Source organism: Haliotis rubra, unplaced genomic scaffold (assembly GCF_003918875.1).
Source record: "Haliotis rubra isolate DU_JTF1 unplaced genomic scaffold, ASM391887v1 Scf717, whole genome shotgun sequence".
Taxonomy (NCBI): domain Eukaryota; kingdom Metazoa; phylum Mollusca; class Gastropoda; order Lepetellida; family Haliotidae; genus Haliotis; species Haliotis rubra.
In genome coordinates, this window is record NW_025767432.1 from 25,117 (window position 1) to 43,259 (window position 18,143).

The following is an 18,143-nucleotide window of genomic DNA, read 5'->3' on the forward strand; positions in this document are numbered from 1 at the left end:
AATGAAAGGTAACGTCAGTTAAATAAAACATCTGGTGACGAAAAATTCAAATGAAAGTAGCGTCAATTGACGGGAAAATCTTGATAAGGTAACGTGAATGAAAGGTAACGTGAGTGAGCATCAGGGAAAAAAACGTCAGTGGAAGGACACGTTAGAGGAAGGTCACGTCAGTGGAAGGACACGTACGAGGAAGGACACAACAGGGGAAGGTCACGTTAGACGAAGGTCATGTCAGTGGAAGGACACGTACGAGGAAGGACACGACAGGGGAAGGTCACGTTAGACGAAGGTCACGTCAGTGGAAGGACACGTACGAGGAAGGACACGACAGGGGAAGGTCACGTTAGACGAAGGTCATGTCAGTGGAAGGACACGTACGAGGAAGGACACGACAGGGGAAGGTCACGTTAGACGAAGGTCACGTCAGTGGAAGGACACGTAAGAGGAAGGTTACGTCAGAGGAATGTAACGTCAGGGAAAAGAAGCGTCAGTGGAAGGTCACGCCAGAGGAAGGGAGGACACGTCAGTGGAAGGTCACGTCAGAGGAAGGGAGGCTCAGAGAAGGTCATGTCAGTGGAAGGACACGTTAGAGGAAGGGAGAATCACCGAATAGAATCGTCAGCGAAAGGTAACGTGATGGATTTTTACGGTGTTGCATGACTATTTGCATTGGAAGAATACAAGAAATACCTACATTTGAAGCATCGTCTTCTGCCTGTGATGAACATCCTGTTTTCCTGTAGTGTCTCACACATATACGGATCAGACCCAAACAAAAGGTTGCATTGTCTGAAAATGTTGTTGTATTCATACGCCCAACAGACGTCCTTTCCGTCCATGTCCTCTTGACAACGAGTTGCGCATGCGTCTTCCGCCATCGTCTTTGACAAGAGCACTCCACCCATTTCACATTTTTGTCCAAGTTCTTTCTCGAAGGTACAGTCAACTGTTTACGGAACAGACAATATTTAAATGATAAGAAAACAAGCTAAATTAATCATCACGAATCGGTTCGGGTAAAGGTTTATAGTGTATATATACAATAAACGTGTGCCACAAACTATTAGGGAAGAAATGAGAGAGGGGCCTGAAATTTACAGATCAACTTAAATACATGTATACCGAGATTATTATATTTCCAAATGATATCGTGTCACTGGATTGGAGGCAGCCATAGTAAATAAAACGTAAAGTAAGTTTGTTAGGAAAACACTTGTAACAAACTGATGGGTGGAACGAGCTGTGTAGTCGGACCCGGTTACTTCCTGTACATTCAAGTATGAAATGCGTAAAACGAACTGAGAGTAACGGCCGCATTAAATTGTGGGACATTGGTCAAAATAACGTGCAAGACTGTGGCATAAATACCGATTTTAAACAAAGGAAGCATGCGGCAACCGAACAAAAACACGAATATGCTAAGGCGGCGTACGCAAGCGTAACTAGACGATCGCATTCGTCACCACTCGCCCCTTTCAGTAACCTTCAAGAAGACTCGTCCCCCCCCATTCGTCACCACTCGCCCCCTTTCCGTGAAGACTCCCCACCCCACCCCCCTCCGATGCTTGTTATGTGCGAAAATACGACAAACCAATCAGAACGCGCGTAATGGCTGCGGTGCTTTGATAAAAATGATCCCGACTACTTTAGTGGCAGTGGACGACAGTAGATTGACCAATTGATCTACAGTTACTGAAAACTGACCAGAAACTTCATCTTCAATGGTTCCACTGTCATATAACTTACAAATTCCAAGTGTGTTTAATGGCGTGGAAATCTGCAAATTTCTATTTTCTTGGAAAGTGTTATGACCTTTAAGTAACTGATCTTGTTTAAATGGCATCCTCTTGAAGTTCATGCTCATCACGTTGTTACAATAGTATCCTTCTCTTGCAAGTACATGGATGTTGTTTTTGATATTGTTAATGCCTTTTTCTTCACCTGCCGTAAATATTTTGTACAATGTTCATGAATCAACCGTTTATTGACAACGGTATAAGATTCTATACACAAAACAAACACCCTTCTTACAGTAAAGTAAAGATGCTATCTTTAACATTTCGTGTACTTTGAAAGAGATCCAGATATCATTTCAAATGTTTGTGGATTAATGGATACAGCCCACAGCGAACATAGGTGTGTTCACACCGCAGCCCACACTATTCTATGACATAAAGAATTATTACGGGGTATTCCAGATAATTTAGTGTAATTACCGTTGGCGACGCTTTCACAGAAGAAGCTATGGGTTTGAGTACAGGGCCTCGTCTTCCACTTGTATCCAGGGGAGGTAATTATGCAACGGTGAGTCTGAACAAAGTTGGGCTCCCCGCGACGCCACATGGAGTTGCTGTCGTCGAGGTGTTTGCAGTCATCCCATATGTACACAGGGACGTCCGACGTCGGTGCAGCGTTGTACAAACCCATCCAGATCATGCGTGAACTGTCCAGGGAAAGAATGAAACTCAGGTAACACAACGTTTTCGCAACGTTGTGGGAAGGTTGTAGTATTACGTCATTTCATAGCGTTAAGTCACAGCGTAATAACAGCGTTGCAAATTTATGTTGAGGAAACATTATGCTTAGTCTGCTCATAACGTTATAACAACATTTCTTATAATTTGGTGTCACTATCAAGTTTTCTGTAAAACTTTTCACTTTGAGATTTTTTTTCACTATTCAGCTATAGCTTCAGAAAGCATACGACCAAACTATGCATAGTCCATGAGGGATAGATAAAAACCCTATGATTTATACCAGGTCTGCTGTCTTATAAACGACGCCCCTGTCTCGTGTCGCCGCCGTGATATTGCTGGAATGTTGCTAAAACCGTGATATTGCTGGAATATTGCTAAAATCGTGATAGTGCTGGAATATTACTAAAACCGTGATATTGCTGGAATATTGCTAAAATCGTGATAGTGCTGGAATATTGCTAAAACCGTGATATTGCTAGAATATTGATGAAACCGTGATATTGCTGGAATATTGCTAAAACCGTGATATTGCTGGAATATTGCTAAAACCGTGATGTTGCTGGAATATTGAGTGCTGAATACTGCTAAAACCGTGATATTGCTGGAATATTGCTAAAACCGTGATATTGCTGGAATATTGCCAAAACCGTGATATTGCTGGAATATTGCTAAAACGTGATATTGCGATATACCGTGATTGCTGGAATATTACTAAAACCGTGATATTGCTGGAATATTGCTAAAACCGTGATATTGCTGGAATATTACTAAAACCGTGATATTGCTGGAATATTGCTAAAATCGTGATAGTGCTGGAATATTACTAAAACCGTGATATTGCTGGAATATTGCTAAAACCGTGATATTGCTGGAATATTGCCAAAACCGTGATATTGCTGGAATATTGCTTAAACCGTGATATTGCTGGAATATTGCTAAAACCGTGATATTGCTGGAATATTGCTAAAATCGTGATAGTGCTGGAATATTGCTAAAACCGTGATATTGCTGGAATATTACTAAAACCGTGATAGTGCTGGAATATTACTAAAACCGTGATATTGCTGGAATATTGCTAAAACCGTGATATTGCTGGAATATTGCTAAAACCGTGATATTGCTGGAATATTGCTAAAACCGGAATATTGCTAAAACTGTGATAAAACCGAATATTGCGTGATATTGCTGGTGATAGTGCTGGAATAACTAAAACCGTGATATTGCTGGAATATTACTAAAATTGCTGGAAAACTAAAACCGTGATAGTGCTGGAATATTGCTTAAACCGTGATATTGCTGGAATATTGCTAAAACCGTGATATTGCTTGAAAACCGTGATATCGTGCTGGAATATTACTAAAACCGTGATATGAATATTGCTGGAATATTGCTAAAACTGTGATATTGTGATAGTTAAACCGTGATATTGCTGGAATATTGCTAAAACCCGTGATATTGCTGGAATATTACTAAAACCGTGATATTGCTGGAATATTACTAGAACCGTGATATTGCTGGAATATTGCTAAAATCGTGATGATATTGCTGGAATAGATATTGCTGATTGCTACAAAAACCGTGATATTGCTGGAATATGCCAAACCGCTAAAATATTGCTAAAACCGTGATATTGCTGGAATATTACTAAAACCGTGATAGTGCTGGAATATTACTAAAACCGTGATAGTGCTGGAATATTGCTAAAATCGTGATATTGCTGGAATATTGCTAAACCGTGATAGTGCTGGAATATCGTGATGCTGAAGTGCTAAAAACCGTGATATTGGAATATTACTAAAACCGTGATATTGCTGGAATATTGCTAAAACCGTGATAGTGCTGGAATATTACTAAAACCGTGATAGTGCTGGAATATTGCTGGAATATTGCTAAAACCGTGATATTGCTGGAATATTGCTTAAACCGTGATAGTGCTGGAATATTACTAAAACCGTGATATTGCTGGAATATTGCTAAAACCGTGATAGTGCTGGAATATTGCTAAAAAGTGCTGGAATATTACCGTGATATTGCTGGAATATTACTAAAACCGTGATATTGCTGGAATATTACTAAAATCGTGATATTGCTGGAATATTGCTAAAACCGTGATAGTGCTGGAATATTACTAAAACCGTGATAGTGCTGGAATATTACTAAAACCGTGATATTGCTGGAATATTGCTAAAATCGTGATAGTGCTGGAATATTACTAAAACCGTGATAGTGCTGGAATATTGATGAAAGCGGCCTAAACCATGCTGACTTACTCACAAACTCATTATTAAAGAATACACCCCTTACCCATCTAACATGCATTGGGGCGGTTGGGTAGCCTTATGGTAAAGCGTCCGGTCGTCACGCTGAAGACCGGGTTCGATTCCCCACATGGGTACAACATGTGAAGCCCATTTCTGGTGTCCCCCGCCGTGATATTGCTGGAATATTGCAAAAAGCGGCGTAATCCCATACTCACTCACTCACTCACTCACTCACTCTAACATGTATTTCAAAACGACTTACACAGCTGCGGCCTCCGGCTGAGCACGGATATACTTGAGTACGTTGATGATGACTTTGTTGTCGACCGTGATGAGATGACCCCTCGCGAGAGAGCAGGTAGTGTAGGCTGTGTTCCATGATACGGCGGTCGTACTGTACGTAAAGTACCGAGCCGTGTAGCTGGCTGCGTGTGTACCTGCAAGCGGCAGGCAATGGGGATGTAGTATCTCACAAGGGGTACAGTCGCTCATACAGATCCTAAAACACAATATGAATCGAGACTTTCACAGTTTCTGGAATTTCACGTGTTACTACAAGCATGGGTCCCTATCCTCAAAACGTTCGTAGCGCTACGACATTCGCAAGCCTGTGAATAACTATGTACTTACGACAGGTCGTAACGTTACGAATGCTTTGTGGATCGGGACCATGGTTTGTAACCCTGATCTTCACGCAGCCAAGTAATACTTAACTTTTGATGTGGTGAAAACCTACCGCCTACCTTATACCGCCTTCCTTATACGGCCTTCCCTATCGCCTTCCCTATACCACCTTCCCTATACGGCCTTCACTACCGCCTTCCCTATACCGCCTTCCTTATACCGCCTAACTTATACGGCCTTCACTACCGCCTTTCCTATACCGCCTTTCTTATACGGCCTCACTACCGCATTTCCTATACCGCCTTCCCTATACCGCTTCACACCAACACACTAGGGCTGTACATTACGATTCGGTTCGATACATCGAAAATCGAATCTGACACCTTAGTTTCGATTTTCGATAACCATTATCACTATTTCGATTCAATATTTGAATACCTATTTAAATTATTTCCACAAAGCCTGAACGCAATTTTGACTCCAACAGTTTCGAGCTCTAAAATAAGGCGAAACGTGATTGGTTGACGCCGGGTTAACTATCCAATGAGAACTGTAGACGTCGACAAGTTGACGATAGATTTCACGCTAAAAGAGCCCACCCTGAGAGTTAAACGAAATCTGATGTTTTTACTTGTATGAAGAATCGAATCGAAAATGATCGAATCGAGGGTCCAAAATCGAAAATCGAATCGAATCGAGGTCTAGGTGAATCGGTGCAGCCATACAACGCACGTTACAGGACAATACATCTTTACGTTTCCTAGCTAATTCTCTGCTTTAAGGTGAAAAAAGGCAGTAGTATGATAAACACTAACACGATAGGAATGACTGATGCATAAAGGTTGGCTGTCTGTCTCTGTCTGTCTGTCTGTCTGTCTGTCTGTCACTGTGTCTCTCTCTCTCTCAATTTCTCTCAATTTACAGGCATTAAACAGAAACCTACAATGGAAGTTTAATCTTGGAAAGAAACACTTAACCATCTCATAGTTCTATAGTTCTGGAGCAATACGCTTGGCTATAGTGTTTCTGCTACTCCTCCCTGGGCGGTGAAGTAGCCTAGAGGTTAAAGCGTTCGCTCGTCATGCCGAAGGTCCAGGTTCGATTGTGTGAAACTGTATTACAATGTGTGAAACCCATTTTTGGTTTTCCTGGCGCGGCATAAAACAAAACTCACACACTAACTCCTGCTTGTGGCAGTTATATCTCAGGTTATGTTCTTTTCCAGTTCAGGGATTGTCCTACCTTAACTCGATAAACACTGATTTACATGAGTTAAGTCCAACCAAATCTGAATCCAGTCAATGACATTAGAACGCCAGTACTTACCACAGGTGCTGATACAAACAACCAGGCAACCGATAGCTTCACACAGGAGCTCCATCTGGTAAAATAATAATTATACTTTACTCCAGGTAACCGATAGCTGCACACAGGAGCTCCATCTGGTAAAATAATAATTATACTTTACTCCAGGTATCCGATAGCTGCACACAGGAGCTCCATCTGGTAAAATAATAATTATACTTTACTCCAGGTATCCGATAGCTGCACACAGGAGCTCCATCTGGTAAAATAATAATTATACTTTACTCCAGGTATCCGATAGCTGCACACAGGAGCTCCATCTGGTAAAATAATAATTATACTTTACTCCAGGTATCCGATAGCTGCACACAGGAGCTCCATCTGGTAAAATAATAATTATACTTTACTCCAGGTATCCGATAGCTGCACACAGGAGCTCCATCTGGTAAAATAATAATTATACTTTACTCCAGGTAACCGATAGCTGCACACAGGAGCTCCATCTGGCAAAATAATAATTATACTTTACTCCAGGCATCCGATAGCTGCACACAGGAGCTCCATCTGGTAAAATAATAATCATACTTTACTCCAGGTATCCGATAGCTGCACACAGGAGCTCCATCTGGTAAAATAATAATTATACTTTACTCCAGGTATCCGATAGCTGCACACAGGTGCTCCATCTGGTAAAATAATAATTATACTTCACTCCAGGTATCCGATAGCTGCACACAGGTGCTCCATCTGGTAAAATAATAATTATACTTCACTCTTATAATACAATGTTACAGAGTCTTCCTACCATTTTTCGTAACTTTAGCAATTATTGGTGGAATATTACTAAACACAGTTTTAAACCATGCTCAATCGCCGTACCTTACACCTATTAAGATGCCCATCGCTTATTATAGGAAATATGGTTCACATTACTGATTATGCTCTGCTCAGGACTCATGCTTTACTGTAAAAGTTGAGGTCATAACTATGCCATATATCAATACACCTTTGATGACGTAATGTGTTAAGCCCATTTCTGGTGTCCCCCGCCGTGATATTGCTGGAATATTGCTAAACGCGGCGTAAAACTAAACTCAGTCAGTCAGTTTGATGACGTAAATCACTAAAAAGATCAACAGAAGCGACTGTCACTATTCTTCTGCCATTCTTCCTGCCTCTGGTCAAACCTCCTCCCCTGTGACCTAACATGTATGGACCAGACAATCCAGTGATTGGCATCATGAGCATTTATCTGCTCAGTTGGCATACGATGACGTGCACCAACCAAATCAGCGTGTCTGACAACTCGTGTCCTCATGCTTCAGTTCTGTACACAATTATACCACCGGTAGGAAATAGGGGAACTCATGACTGACTGTAGCTGTCGTTGTGCATTTTCATCATCCTGCACGACCGACGTGTGAAGCACGTGTGAACACAGGGAGATTTATACTAATGTATTTGAGCTGAGCACACGTTTAAAAATACACAAGAATCTCAATGAACAGGCAAAATGGCGTCTTGTGGCCGCCATTCAAGGCGGTGGAGTGGAGACGGCGTGAATATACAAGTTGCATGAATGTGTGGCAAATCAAAAAGTGTAATTTCTCGACTGTCATGTTTTGAGACATGGGCGACTCATTAAATTAATTGCACTGTGAAAAAGATTTAAATCTATTGCGTTTATCAATAGGAAATTTCGAACAAAAACACAAGTCAAATTACAAAGGCTCCTCCATGCAGCCCGCCTGAAACTAAGTGAAGGGTGGTCCAAGCAGCGTACCATACAGGCGGCAACGATTGAGGTGGGCCAAGATGACCAGGGACTCACTATGCGCCAATGGCGTTACTCCATGTCCACATGGCAGAAGACAACGTTGCTGGCGATGTAGCGGCGAGCGGTATGCCCGGGCAGCAACTCTTGACCCTGTTCGGTATGGATCATGGTGTACGGCGGTATCGTACTTAACAGACGAACTTGTTTGGTCATTTTAAATGGACATTTCACTGACCAGGGGAAATTGTGCACCCTGACGTTGTGCCATTGTTACAATCATTACCAGAACATTTGAACTGTAAGATAACCTGCATCAGAGCACATCGTGCCCAGTTTGTACCACTATCTCTGACAAGAAGGTAAACGGACATGCGCATTGTATCACGTTCTCATTTTGCCACTTCCTGTTGACAAACGCATGCGAAGTCCCTGACATGTTCCCAGAAGAGAATATGTGGGATTTTCTTGGGGTCTGGTCCCATTTGTCGGGTTCCTTCAAATGTTCAGGCAGAGTGCTGCCAAAATGTATAGTGACCAAGTTTTGACCACAGTCCTTCTGTCATTTGTACTGCTACATGGCACTGGACCAACATTTCACCATAATCATCTACGTCCTATACTGCGGTTCTGACGAGCAACTTCTTATTGACAACTTCTTATTGACGTCTCGGACTGGCCTTCACGTTACCCAGACCTAAACCTGATGGAAACAAGAATCCCCTGGGCGACACTCAGTTGAGATCGACAGCTGGCACATGATGTTACGCAAACCTTTCGCTTCCCTCCAGGAATGGGTCAAACTTTTACCCACGTTACACAGGACGGCGACCGTTCTGTCTTCTTTGTGTGTTGTAAAAATATTTAGAACGCCTCTGAACGCTCGAAGCAGTCACGAAGAAGGCAGACTGATTGCGTAGGCCGTACAGAGGTCGTACAAAGAAGGCGCAGACATCGCGATGGACAGCACATAACGCCATGGTGACTGTAACGGTCGACGGGGTGGCTGGAGAGGTATGTACTACGACATTGTGGGTATGTGGATCTCTCCCTTCCAGCCACAGCAACACAACAGTTTTAACTAGTAAATAATTTCACAAGTCATAAAAGTTACCAACAGCAAAATGTATTATATACAATTATAGCAAACTTCTAACAGTAAAGACAATATGCAATCGCGCCGCCCAAAGCGTTACTCTACAAGTTATAAGGTACAGTACAATTATATATAGTTACAACAGTAGAAATATTTTACATGCGCTTCATTGAGTAGAGTGCCTCCAGCAAGCCGGGTGTAAACTTACAGGTTATTCATGGTGTTCTTCCCTACGATGGAGATGCAACCATCCAACTCTCAGTGATTCGTCTATCTCCTTCAACCGTTAATCGAAGAATCTCTCGTCTCCGTTATTTCTATTGTGACGTAAATCCTGGATACGAAACCTTCTAAAACACCTCGCTATGACGTCACAACATGGCGGCGCCCATGTCGAGACGTAGCTTACCTGAGGCAGCACAAGTCAACACCAAAGTCGCTACATAAATTACGCCACATCAGGTAGACTGATGGAACGAGGTGAAGAGAAGGCTTGGATCTGTTTTACATACTAATTCCAACGGTATGAGCCCTCGTAATCTTAAGATCACGGTAAACTATATGTTGCAGTGCACTGGCACGGAACAACACTACATGGACAGTGCAACTGATACCGCGGGAATTAGTATACCCAAAATACGTCATAAATAGTAAAGATATTTATATAGGGTAATTATTATCGATTACCCTGTACATTACAATATCCCCTCTTTTATTTTTAAATCGTCTCGATTTACTGACATAAGATGTAAAGTATTTGAGAAGAGGATATACATATATACAAAGGTATGGTAATTATGATATATACAGTACATTCATACAGATAATAATACTGGCATAATGTGGAATTCATATAGCATACAATCAAGAAAACTTACCTATTTACCATTCCCAAGAATTATACACAATCATCACAAACATACATATATCTTCCACAGTTCCAGACTAAATACAGTTCAAAATAGTAAGGTCAACCCAGTTCAGCAGAGAGATCCATAGATAGTTCCAGAGAGAGATCCAGAGATAGCTCCAGAGAGATCCAGAGATAGTTCCAGAGACATCCAGAGATAGCTCCAGAGAGAGGTCCAGAGATAGTTCCAGAGAGAGATCCAGAGATAGTTCCAGAGAGAGATCCAGAGATAGTTCCAGAGAGATTCAGAGATAGCTCCAGAGAGATCCAGAGATAGTTCCAGAGAGACATCCAGAGATAGTTCCAGAGAGAGATCCAGAGATAGTTCCAGAGAGATAGTTCCAGAGAGATCCAGAGATAGTTCCAGAGAGATCCAGAGATAGCTCCAGAGAGATCCAGAGATAGTTCCAGAGAGAGATCCAGAGATAGCTCCAGAGATAGCTCCAGAGATCAGGGCCCCGTTCCAGAAAGCGATCGTAGCGCAAAGGTGATCGTAACTCCCATACTTTAACATAGACTTACGACTGTCGTAGCGCTACGATCGCTTTGAGGAACGGGGTCCTGGACATAGTTCCAAAATTGCGAAGTATAACGGCAGCTTACTTGGTCATTATTCGGATGTAGGCATCTGCTTGTCTGCGCAAAGTTAACTGCTCATTGAACCGTTTGTCCTCTGCCTCGGTATTCCAACGGTATGAGCTCTCGTAATCTTAAGATCACGGTAAACTATATGTTGCAGTGCACTGGCACGGAACAACACTACATGGACAGTGCAACTGATACCGCGGGAATTAGTATACCCAAAATACGTCATAAATAGTAAAAATATTTATATAGGGTAATTATTATCGATTACCCTGTACATTACACTGACTATATTGAGCATGTACAAAACAAACGCAGAGCGGTCGCCGAGAAGTTGCACAAATGACGCTCGAACAAGGCAAAAAGGAGGCAGAAGCATCGCCCTGCTCGCAGGAAGAACGCACAACGGTCGGCCGACGCTCGACGAAAGGACGCCATGTGATAGTTCCGTGAACCGGCGCGATACCTCTGCCTTCTTTCTGCCTTCCATGTGCGTTCTTTGAGCAACCAGTACCATGCGTTGAGCAATCACTGTGCCTTCGTCCGGCGACAACGGGGTCTCAGTCTTCTTCTTCTGCATCTATTTATCCTCCTTGTTAGGATGGCAATGGCTGTCTGGTTAAAAGTCATTGCTTGCTGACCTTGCAAAAACGGTATACATAAGCAGTTAATTGTTCATGCCCAGTTGTGGCGCAATGAGATGGTTTCGCTTTGCCTACTTGAACAAAAATTATGGTGGAATTATATAACCACGTATTTATATACCCAGGATATACAAGATGCTGAACAGTCGCCACACATCGCTGAAAGAACGCACAGAGAACGCTAAAGATTGCTGAAAGAGTACTCAAGGGTCGGAAAGCAGGCAGAAGCATCGTTGAATATTCGCCGTTGGTTGCCGTTGGTTGCCGTTGGTTGCCTATGGTTGTACAGGGGAGGCAGAAGGAAGACAAAAAGGAAACCTCAAAGAACGCATAATACGCTCGAAGATTGCCACGAAAACGGTCGCGGCGCAGTGTAAGGGGGGGTTGGGGCTAAAAACACAAGAATGTGTGCATTGTGACCCGTCTTTGAAGACAATCCTGTTCCACTGCCTCTTCTGGCATCCCGATAAGACACACACACACACACATTTATATATACATGTACATACATACGACTAGTTTACTATACTTATAAAATGTAAATCATGAATATTGTTGAATCTATATTTAAGAATAAACTGTATTCTACTTGCATATGCTTGCATAAACTAATTGTGCTCACATCACGATGTTTCCACCATTGGCACGGATCAACAAGTCAGCGAGTCTGACTATCAGGTACGTTGCCTCTTGCCTAGGTTGCTCCTTTGTATCTTTATTTGGAACACCTTACAGCTTGATGATGATGATGATGATGATGGTGGTGGTGGTGTATCCCCTCATCTTCTCAAGAATAGGGATGGTGGAGTAGCCTAACGGTTACAGCGTTCGCTCGTCACACCGAAGACCCTGGTTCGAATCCCCACATGGGTACAATGTGTGAAGCCCATTTCTGGTGTCCCCCGCCTTGATGTTCCTGGAATATTGCTAAAAGCGGCGTAAAACCAAACTCACTCACTCTCAATAATAAGAGTTTGGAGTCAGTTGACTTGTCACGCTGAAGACCCGGTTGGAATCCTACAAGGGTACGGTTTCAAAGCCGTCTTATCAAACCCTCCGAGACACTGATGAGCAATATAAGCTATCGGTTCGTGTCGATATATATGATATCAAAAATACGGTGAGATTCAAGACCTGGCGTAAAACTGCACTCATAAATATAGCCAACGAACACATACACACGGTGTAAGAGACTGTCATTTGAAGCAATTTTATAAAAACGAATGTATGCTAAGTAATTTCAGTTATTGATCCGACCGGCAATATTTCACATTACAGGTACATGCAGTTGAACTGCTTAGCCGGGCAGACAGGCTGTATTCGCTAAGAACACAAGACATAATTTATGATTTCTTTACTTAGGCTGGAATACGTTGAGGCATATCAACAAGCCGTCCTCAACAGATACAATAAACATCTTGTGGAGAAAACCATACGGAAACCTCTTGTCACTGAGCAAACAGATTTAAGCCCAAACCTGTCCTATCACCCATGGGACCTGATGGTCAGACTCGCTGACTTATTGATCCGTGTCAACGGATCCCATTTGCATGCATCGATGCTCATGATGTCAATCACTGGATTGTCTGGCCCAACCATCCTCGTCAGCATCCCATACCAAGGTCCTACCAGTCCCCAGATCAGCACGACCCCGTTTCACAAAGCTCTCGTAAGCTTAAGATCTCGTAACTTTTCTCGTAGCATTCGTACCTCCTGTGTTACAGTGTTACAGTGTAGGAGGTACTAATGGTACGAGGAAAGTTACCAGATCCTAAGCTTACGAGAGGTTTGTGAAACGGGGCCCTGAACAATCAAAATAGACGACACTTTCACTTTCACATGTTATATGCCAACGTAAGAGGTCCCACTGACAACCTCATACCACCCCCACACCACCCCCAACACACACCATCGCACGCACCAAGCCCCCACCCATGACTCAAATCCTCAGAGAATGTGTGTATGAAAATTGAAATGTCATTCAACGGTGGAGACAAAACATTGGAGAGACATCACTCCCCATAGCCACCAGGATTCAAGAACACAAGGCCTCTGTAGAAATATCTGACATGAAATCTGCCCTCATGACCTCACCAAAAAGTTCTGACCACCATATTTCCTGGCAGCAAACCAGGATTCTACATAGCAACATCAACCGCTGAAGACAACGCCTAACATTTGGGACCTTCTAGGTTGTTGTGTGCGGGCGAGAGACCCTCCGGTACAGAACTGGAGAGAATTGGAACAAGCATTACATGAGGAATGGCACAGAATACCCATTGTTCTCTTTCAACGTTTTGTTTGGGGTATGAGTCGAAGGGTTGATGACGTCATGCGGAAAATGGAGGAGGTACGCCTTGCTGACTCCAAACTCTCGGGGGCGGTGGGATAGCCTAATGGTTAATGCGTTAATGCGTCACGCCGAAGACCCAGGTTCGAATCCCCACATGGGTACAATGTATGAAGACCATTTCTGGTGTCCCCCGCCGTGATGTTGCTGGAATATTGCTATAAGCGGCGTAAAACCAAACTCAGACAGTCAGTCAGCCAAACTCTCGTGAACACCCTGTGTGACCTCATCATCTAATGTTAGATTCAGTTTATTCAGTAATTCTTTCCTTAAGGCCTACATTACAATTATTGTTGTTACAGAATACTTTGCAAGTCACGTGAACATATGGTTTCATACATGGTTACATTTATGGCTACGCACAGTAAAAACATGTTTGAGATACATTGCTACAGACTTTATGGTCATAATATTCTTAGAATTTAACAAATTTGACAGTGAATGTTTATCTATAACAGTGTGTGGAAGAAATGGCATATACTTTTTTCGCAAACTTAGAAACTGGGTGCATACAAACATGACATGGAACTCATCCTCTATAGCGCCTGTATTACAATTAGAACAGATCAAATCACTTTTACATTCTGTAGAAATACCATGTTTACGTGCCCTATTTACACAGAAATCATGAAAACCAATTCTTAATTTACATAAAGCTCTTATCAAAGATTTATCATGAAAATTTAAAATATACAATTCTGGTTCTAGCAAAGACTTATGAGAGGCATAATATTCTAAATATCTAGAAGTACTAATGGACATAGACCACTCTTGAATGAAAATATCACATAGGCGCTGTTTGAAAAGAGATATAAAACAGTCTTCATTGCCAACCCCTTGGGCAAGCCATACATAGGAAAATCCAGTAGAAAAGAGTAATAATCTAACGTTAGACACCCAATTAACTTTACCAATATCATCTTGTAATTTCAAAAAAAGATAACACTGTTTAGGATACCTTAAATAATGCATTTTTACCAACTTTAACCAATATTTAACTGCTCTTATTCTGCTGAACACAAACATATTACATCTACCAGTTTCTCCATATATAGCCTTATTAGAAGCAAATTTACCTAGATTTAGAAATTGTTTTAAAATGTAGTTTGTACCTTTTCTATACAGTGAAAATACGCCATACCCCAAATTTCTGATCCATATAAAAGAATAGGCATTATTTTACAATCAAAGATGGTACAAGCATTTTGGAAAGAGATAAAAGAGTTAGTTTTGAATAAATTATAAACAGAGTAGGCTGCCTTAGATGCTTGTGTTGCCAAACTTTTACACGTTGTTGCCCAATTCAACCTTGAGGAAAATATCAATCCAAGATATTTATAAAATGAAACACAATTAAGTTTTACATTTCCATAGTACCATTTTTCTTCCTTTTTTAAAACACCGCCATTTCTAAAGACAATAACATTTGTTTTTTCTAAATTCACACTTAAACCCCATCTCGTGCAAAATTCATGAAGAACATTTAACTGTTGCTGGAGACCAATGATTGTGTAAGAGAACATATTAATATCATCTGCAAATAATAACATCATAATATCCTCAATATCTGGAGATATAAAAACACCATGTTTACATTTATTATGAATTTCTGCGGCAAGTTCGTTAATGAAAAGAATAAAAAGAAGCGGACTTAAAATGCATCCTTGCCGTACACCTGAACTAGTGAAAAACATATCAGTTTTGCAATTTCCAATTTTTACACAGGATCTAACAGATGAATACATATTATGCAGAAGATTGTACATTTTTCCATGGCAACCTGATTTTAACAATATATATAAAAGTTTTGAACGATCTACATAATCGAAAGCCTTTCTAAAATCAACAAAGGCACAGAAAAATCGTCCCTTTGGTCTTGAGAGGTATTTAGAACAGAGAGTTTGCAGAGTAAATATATTGTCCACTGTGAAATAGCCGGGTCTGAAGCCAGCTTGAGCTTCTGTTAATATATCATTCAGATCAGTCCATGCACGAAGACGTTTATCTAGGATGGATGTGAATATTTTTCCTGATACATTTAAAAGCGATATACCCCTATAATTGTTGGGATCAGCTGAAGGTCCTGATTTAAATAATGGCATAATTATTGCAGTATTCCAAGATTCAGGAAATATGCCAGTACTCAATATTGAGTTAAACAATGGATTTAGAAAACACAACAATGATGAGTGTCCTAACTTGAAGAATTCAGGAGGAATTCCGTCATCTCCGGGTATTGGAAAATGTTCGTTTTTTCTTCGAAATGAGCGTTTTCAAATGTTCCAAAATTTCTTGCAATCACCAGATCTAGCAGCCTGGCACAAGTCATCTGACAACTGTTTTCCTAGATTTTCCTTTTTCTTAGCACATGTTGATTTAAATTTATTTCTAGCTTCCACATACTTTTGCAGATTTTTCTTACAAGTATATCTGCGAAATAAGTTCAACTCTCTGTATTTATCATGTTTAAGTTCATCACATTCCCTGTCAAACCAAGCTGGTTGTCTATTATTATTATTTCTTCTTGTAGACACACAGAAACCTCCCGCTGTACAGGCAGATGAGATAAGAATAGCATTAAGTTTATTAACAGCTGCATTGATATCTGACTGTAAAACTGTAAGAAAATCTTCCAGGATATTGGGAGATCTCAAAAGTTCTTTGTAGCTTGATGATGCTGGCTCCGGTAACCGGTATCTCGTGACTAGTGTAAGTTTAGTCTCGTTCTCAGACATTGGAGTATTACTGAATATTGACGCTACTGTACATGCAGCTGGCATGTGGTCTGATTCTTTGCGGTCACATATTTCTAAATCCAGAACTTTATGAAAGAGTTGACTTGAAACAAGGAAGTAATCTACAGTACTTGTTCCCGTGTGGGATATAAAAGTGAGTTTACCAGTTGAATCAGATTTTGTACGACCATTAACTATTTGCACATTAAAGAGCTTACAAAGATCTAGAAGCTGGCTTCCATAGGAATTTACGAGTGTATCACATGGACCTCTGGGCCAACTGAAGGAATCCGACTTATAATCATCAGGAAGGGGTAGATAATCTGCATTATCATCAATAATGAAATCTACTTGGTTACTGGTTCTTGCATTGAAATCACCACTGAGTATAAACAAAGAAGCGTCACTAAAATCGTGGTAAATATGTAATAACCTTTTTTCTAATAAGTCTATTCCATTTTCTTCTGCGTCATCGTAGAATGAGGATGTTTCCGGTTGAATATATAAGAATCCAAAGAAGATATCTTCAGTGGCACATTCATCAACGATCTTAAGAAACACACAGTTTTGCCAGTGATCATATATTCTTCTACAGTAAGTCGCTAAATGTCGCTTAACACAAACAACCAGTCCACCGGAGTGTCTACCATATTTTGACAATTTTATGGGATCACTGATGAAGCACACATATTCACCAAACGTTAGATTAATGTTAACTGATTCAATCTGCCATGTTTCTATGAGACAAAATATTTCATATTGTTTGCAAAAGTTTATAAAATCAGGGAAAGTTAGTTTTGAGAGTAGACCATGCACATTCCAAGTACAAATATTTGTTAGGGAATGCTGAAAATAAGAAAGGTCCTTTTGCTCAGTATAGTTGGGGCCTCGACCAAAATCCTATCCAGTTGATTCAGTTGTATTGCTGGAAGGTTCAGAGCTTCTATAATCCCAATGCCTTTGATGTCCAATCTTTTGATGTTGTCCTTTGCTTCATCATAAACGTAAGTTGCACCATCTATAATCAGTTTATCATACTTCATAAATGAAACACAGCCCTCATCTCTTGACTTCTTCATGAATGGGAATAGTTTATGACGGATATTCCTCACTCTCTCGGTAAAGTCTTCAGCCACTCGATATATCTTATTACCTTTCAGTAACTTCTTAGCAGCCATAAAAACTTTACTCTTGTCCTTGAAATAAGTAAATTTGATTATCACTGGCCGATTTCCTGCTTTTGAGTGTAGTCTATGTGCTCTTTCGATTCCAACATCATCTGCCGATTCATATGAAAGTTCCTCAGATAAAAAATGTCGTACCTTTGTTTCGGTTTCTTCCCATGTTTCACCTCTTTTATCATTTAAACCGTGTATAATCAA

At 41.0% G+C, this 18,143-nt stretch overlaps 1 protein-coding gene across 1 annotated transcript in view; it reads right to left on the reverse strand.

Moving 5' to 3' along the window:
• Nucleotides 1–18,143, reverse strand: part of LOC124259312 (integumentary mucin C.1-like) — a 36,224-nt gene that overhangs the window by 3,843 nt on the left and 14,238 nt on the right. The window contains exons 2-5 of the mRNA XM_046693420.1: nt 6,689–6,743; nt 5,001–5,175; nt 2,217–2,443; nt 695–946 (exon numbers count right to left, since the gene is read on the reverse strand). Of these exons, the coding sequence (XP_046549376.1) occupies nt 695–946; nt 2,217–2,443; nt 5,001–5,175; nt 6,689–6,743 (709 nt within the window). The remainder of the gene's footprint in view (nt 1–694; nt 947–2,216; nt 2,444–5,000; nt 5,176–6,688; nt 6,744–18,143) is intronic.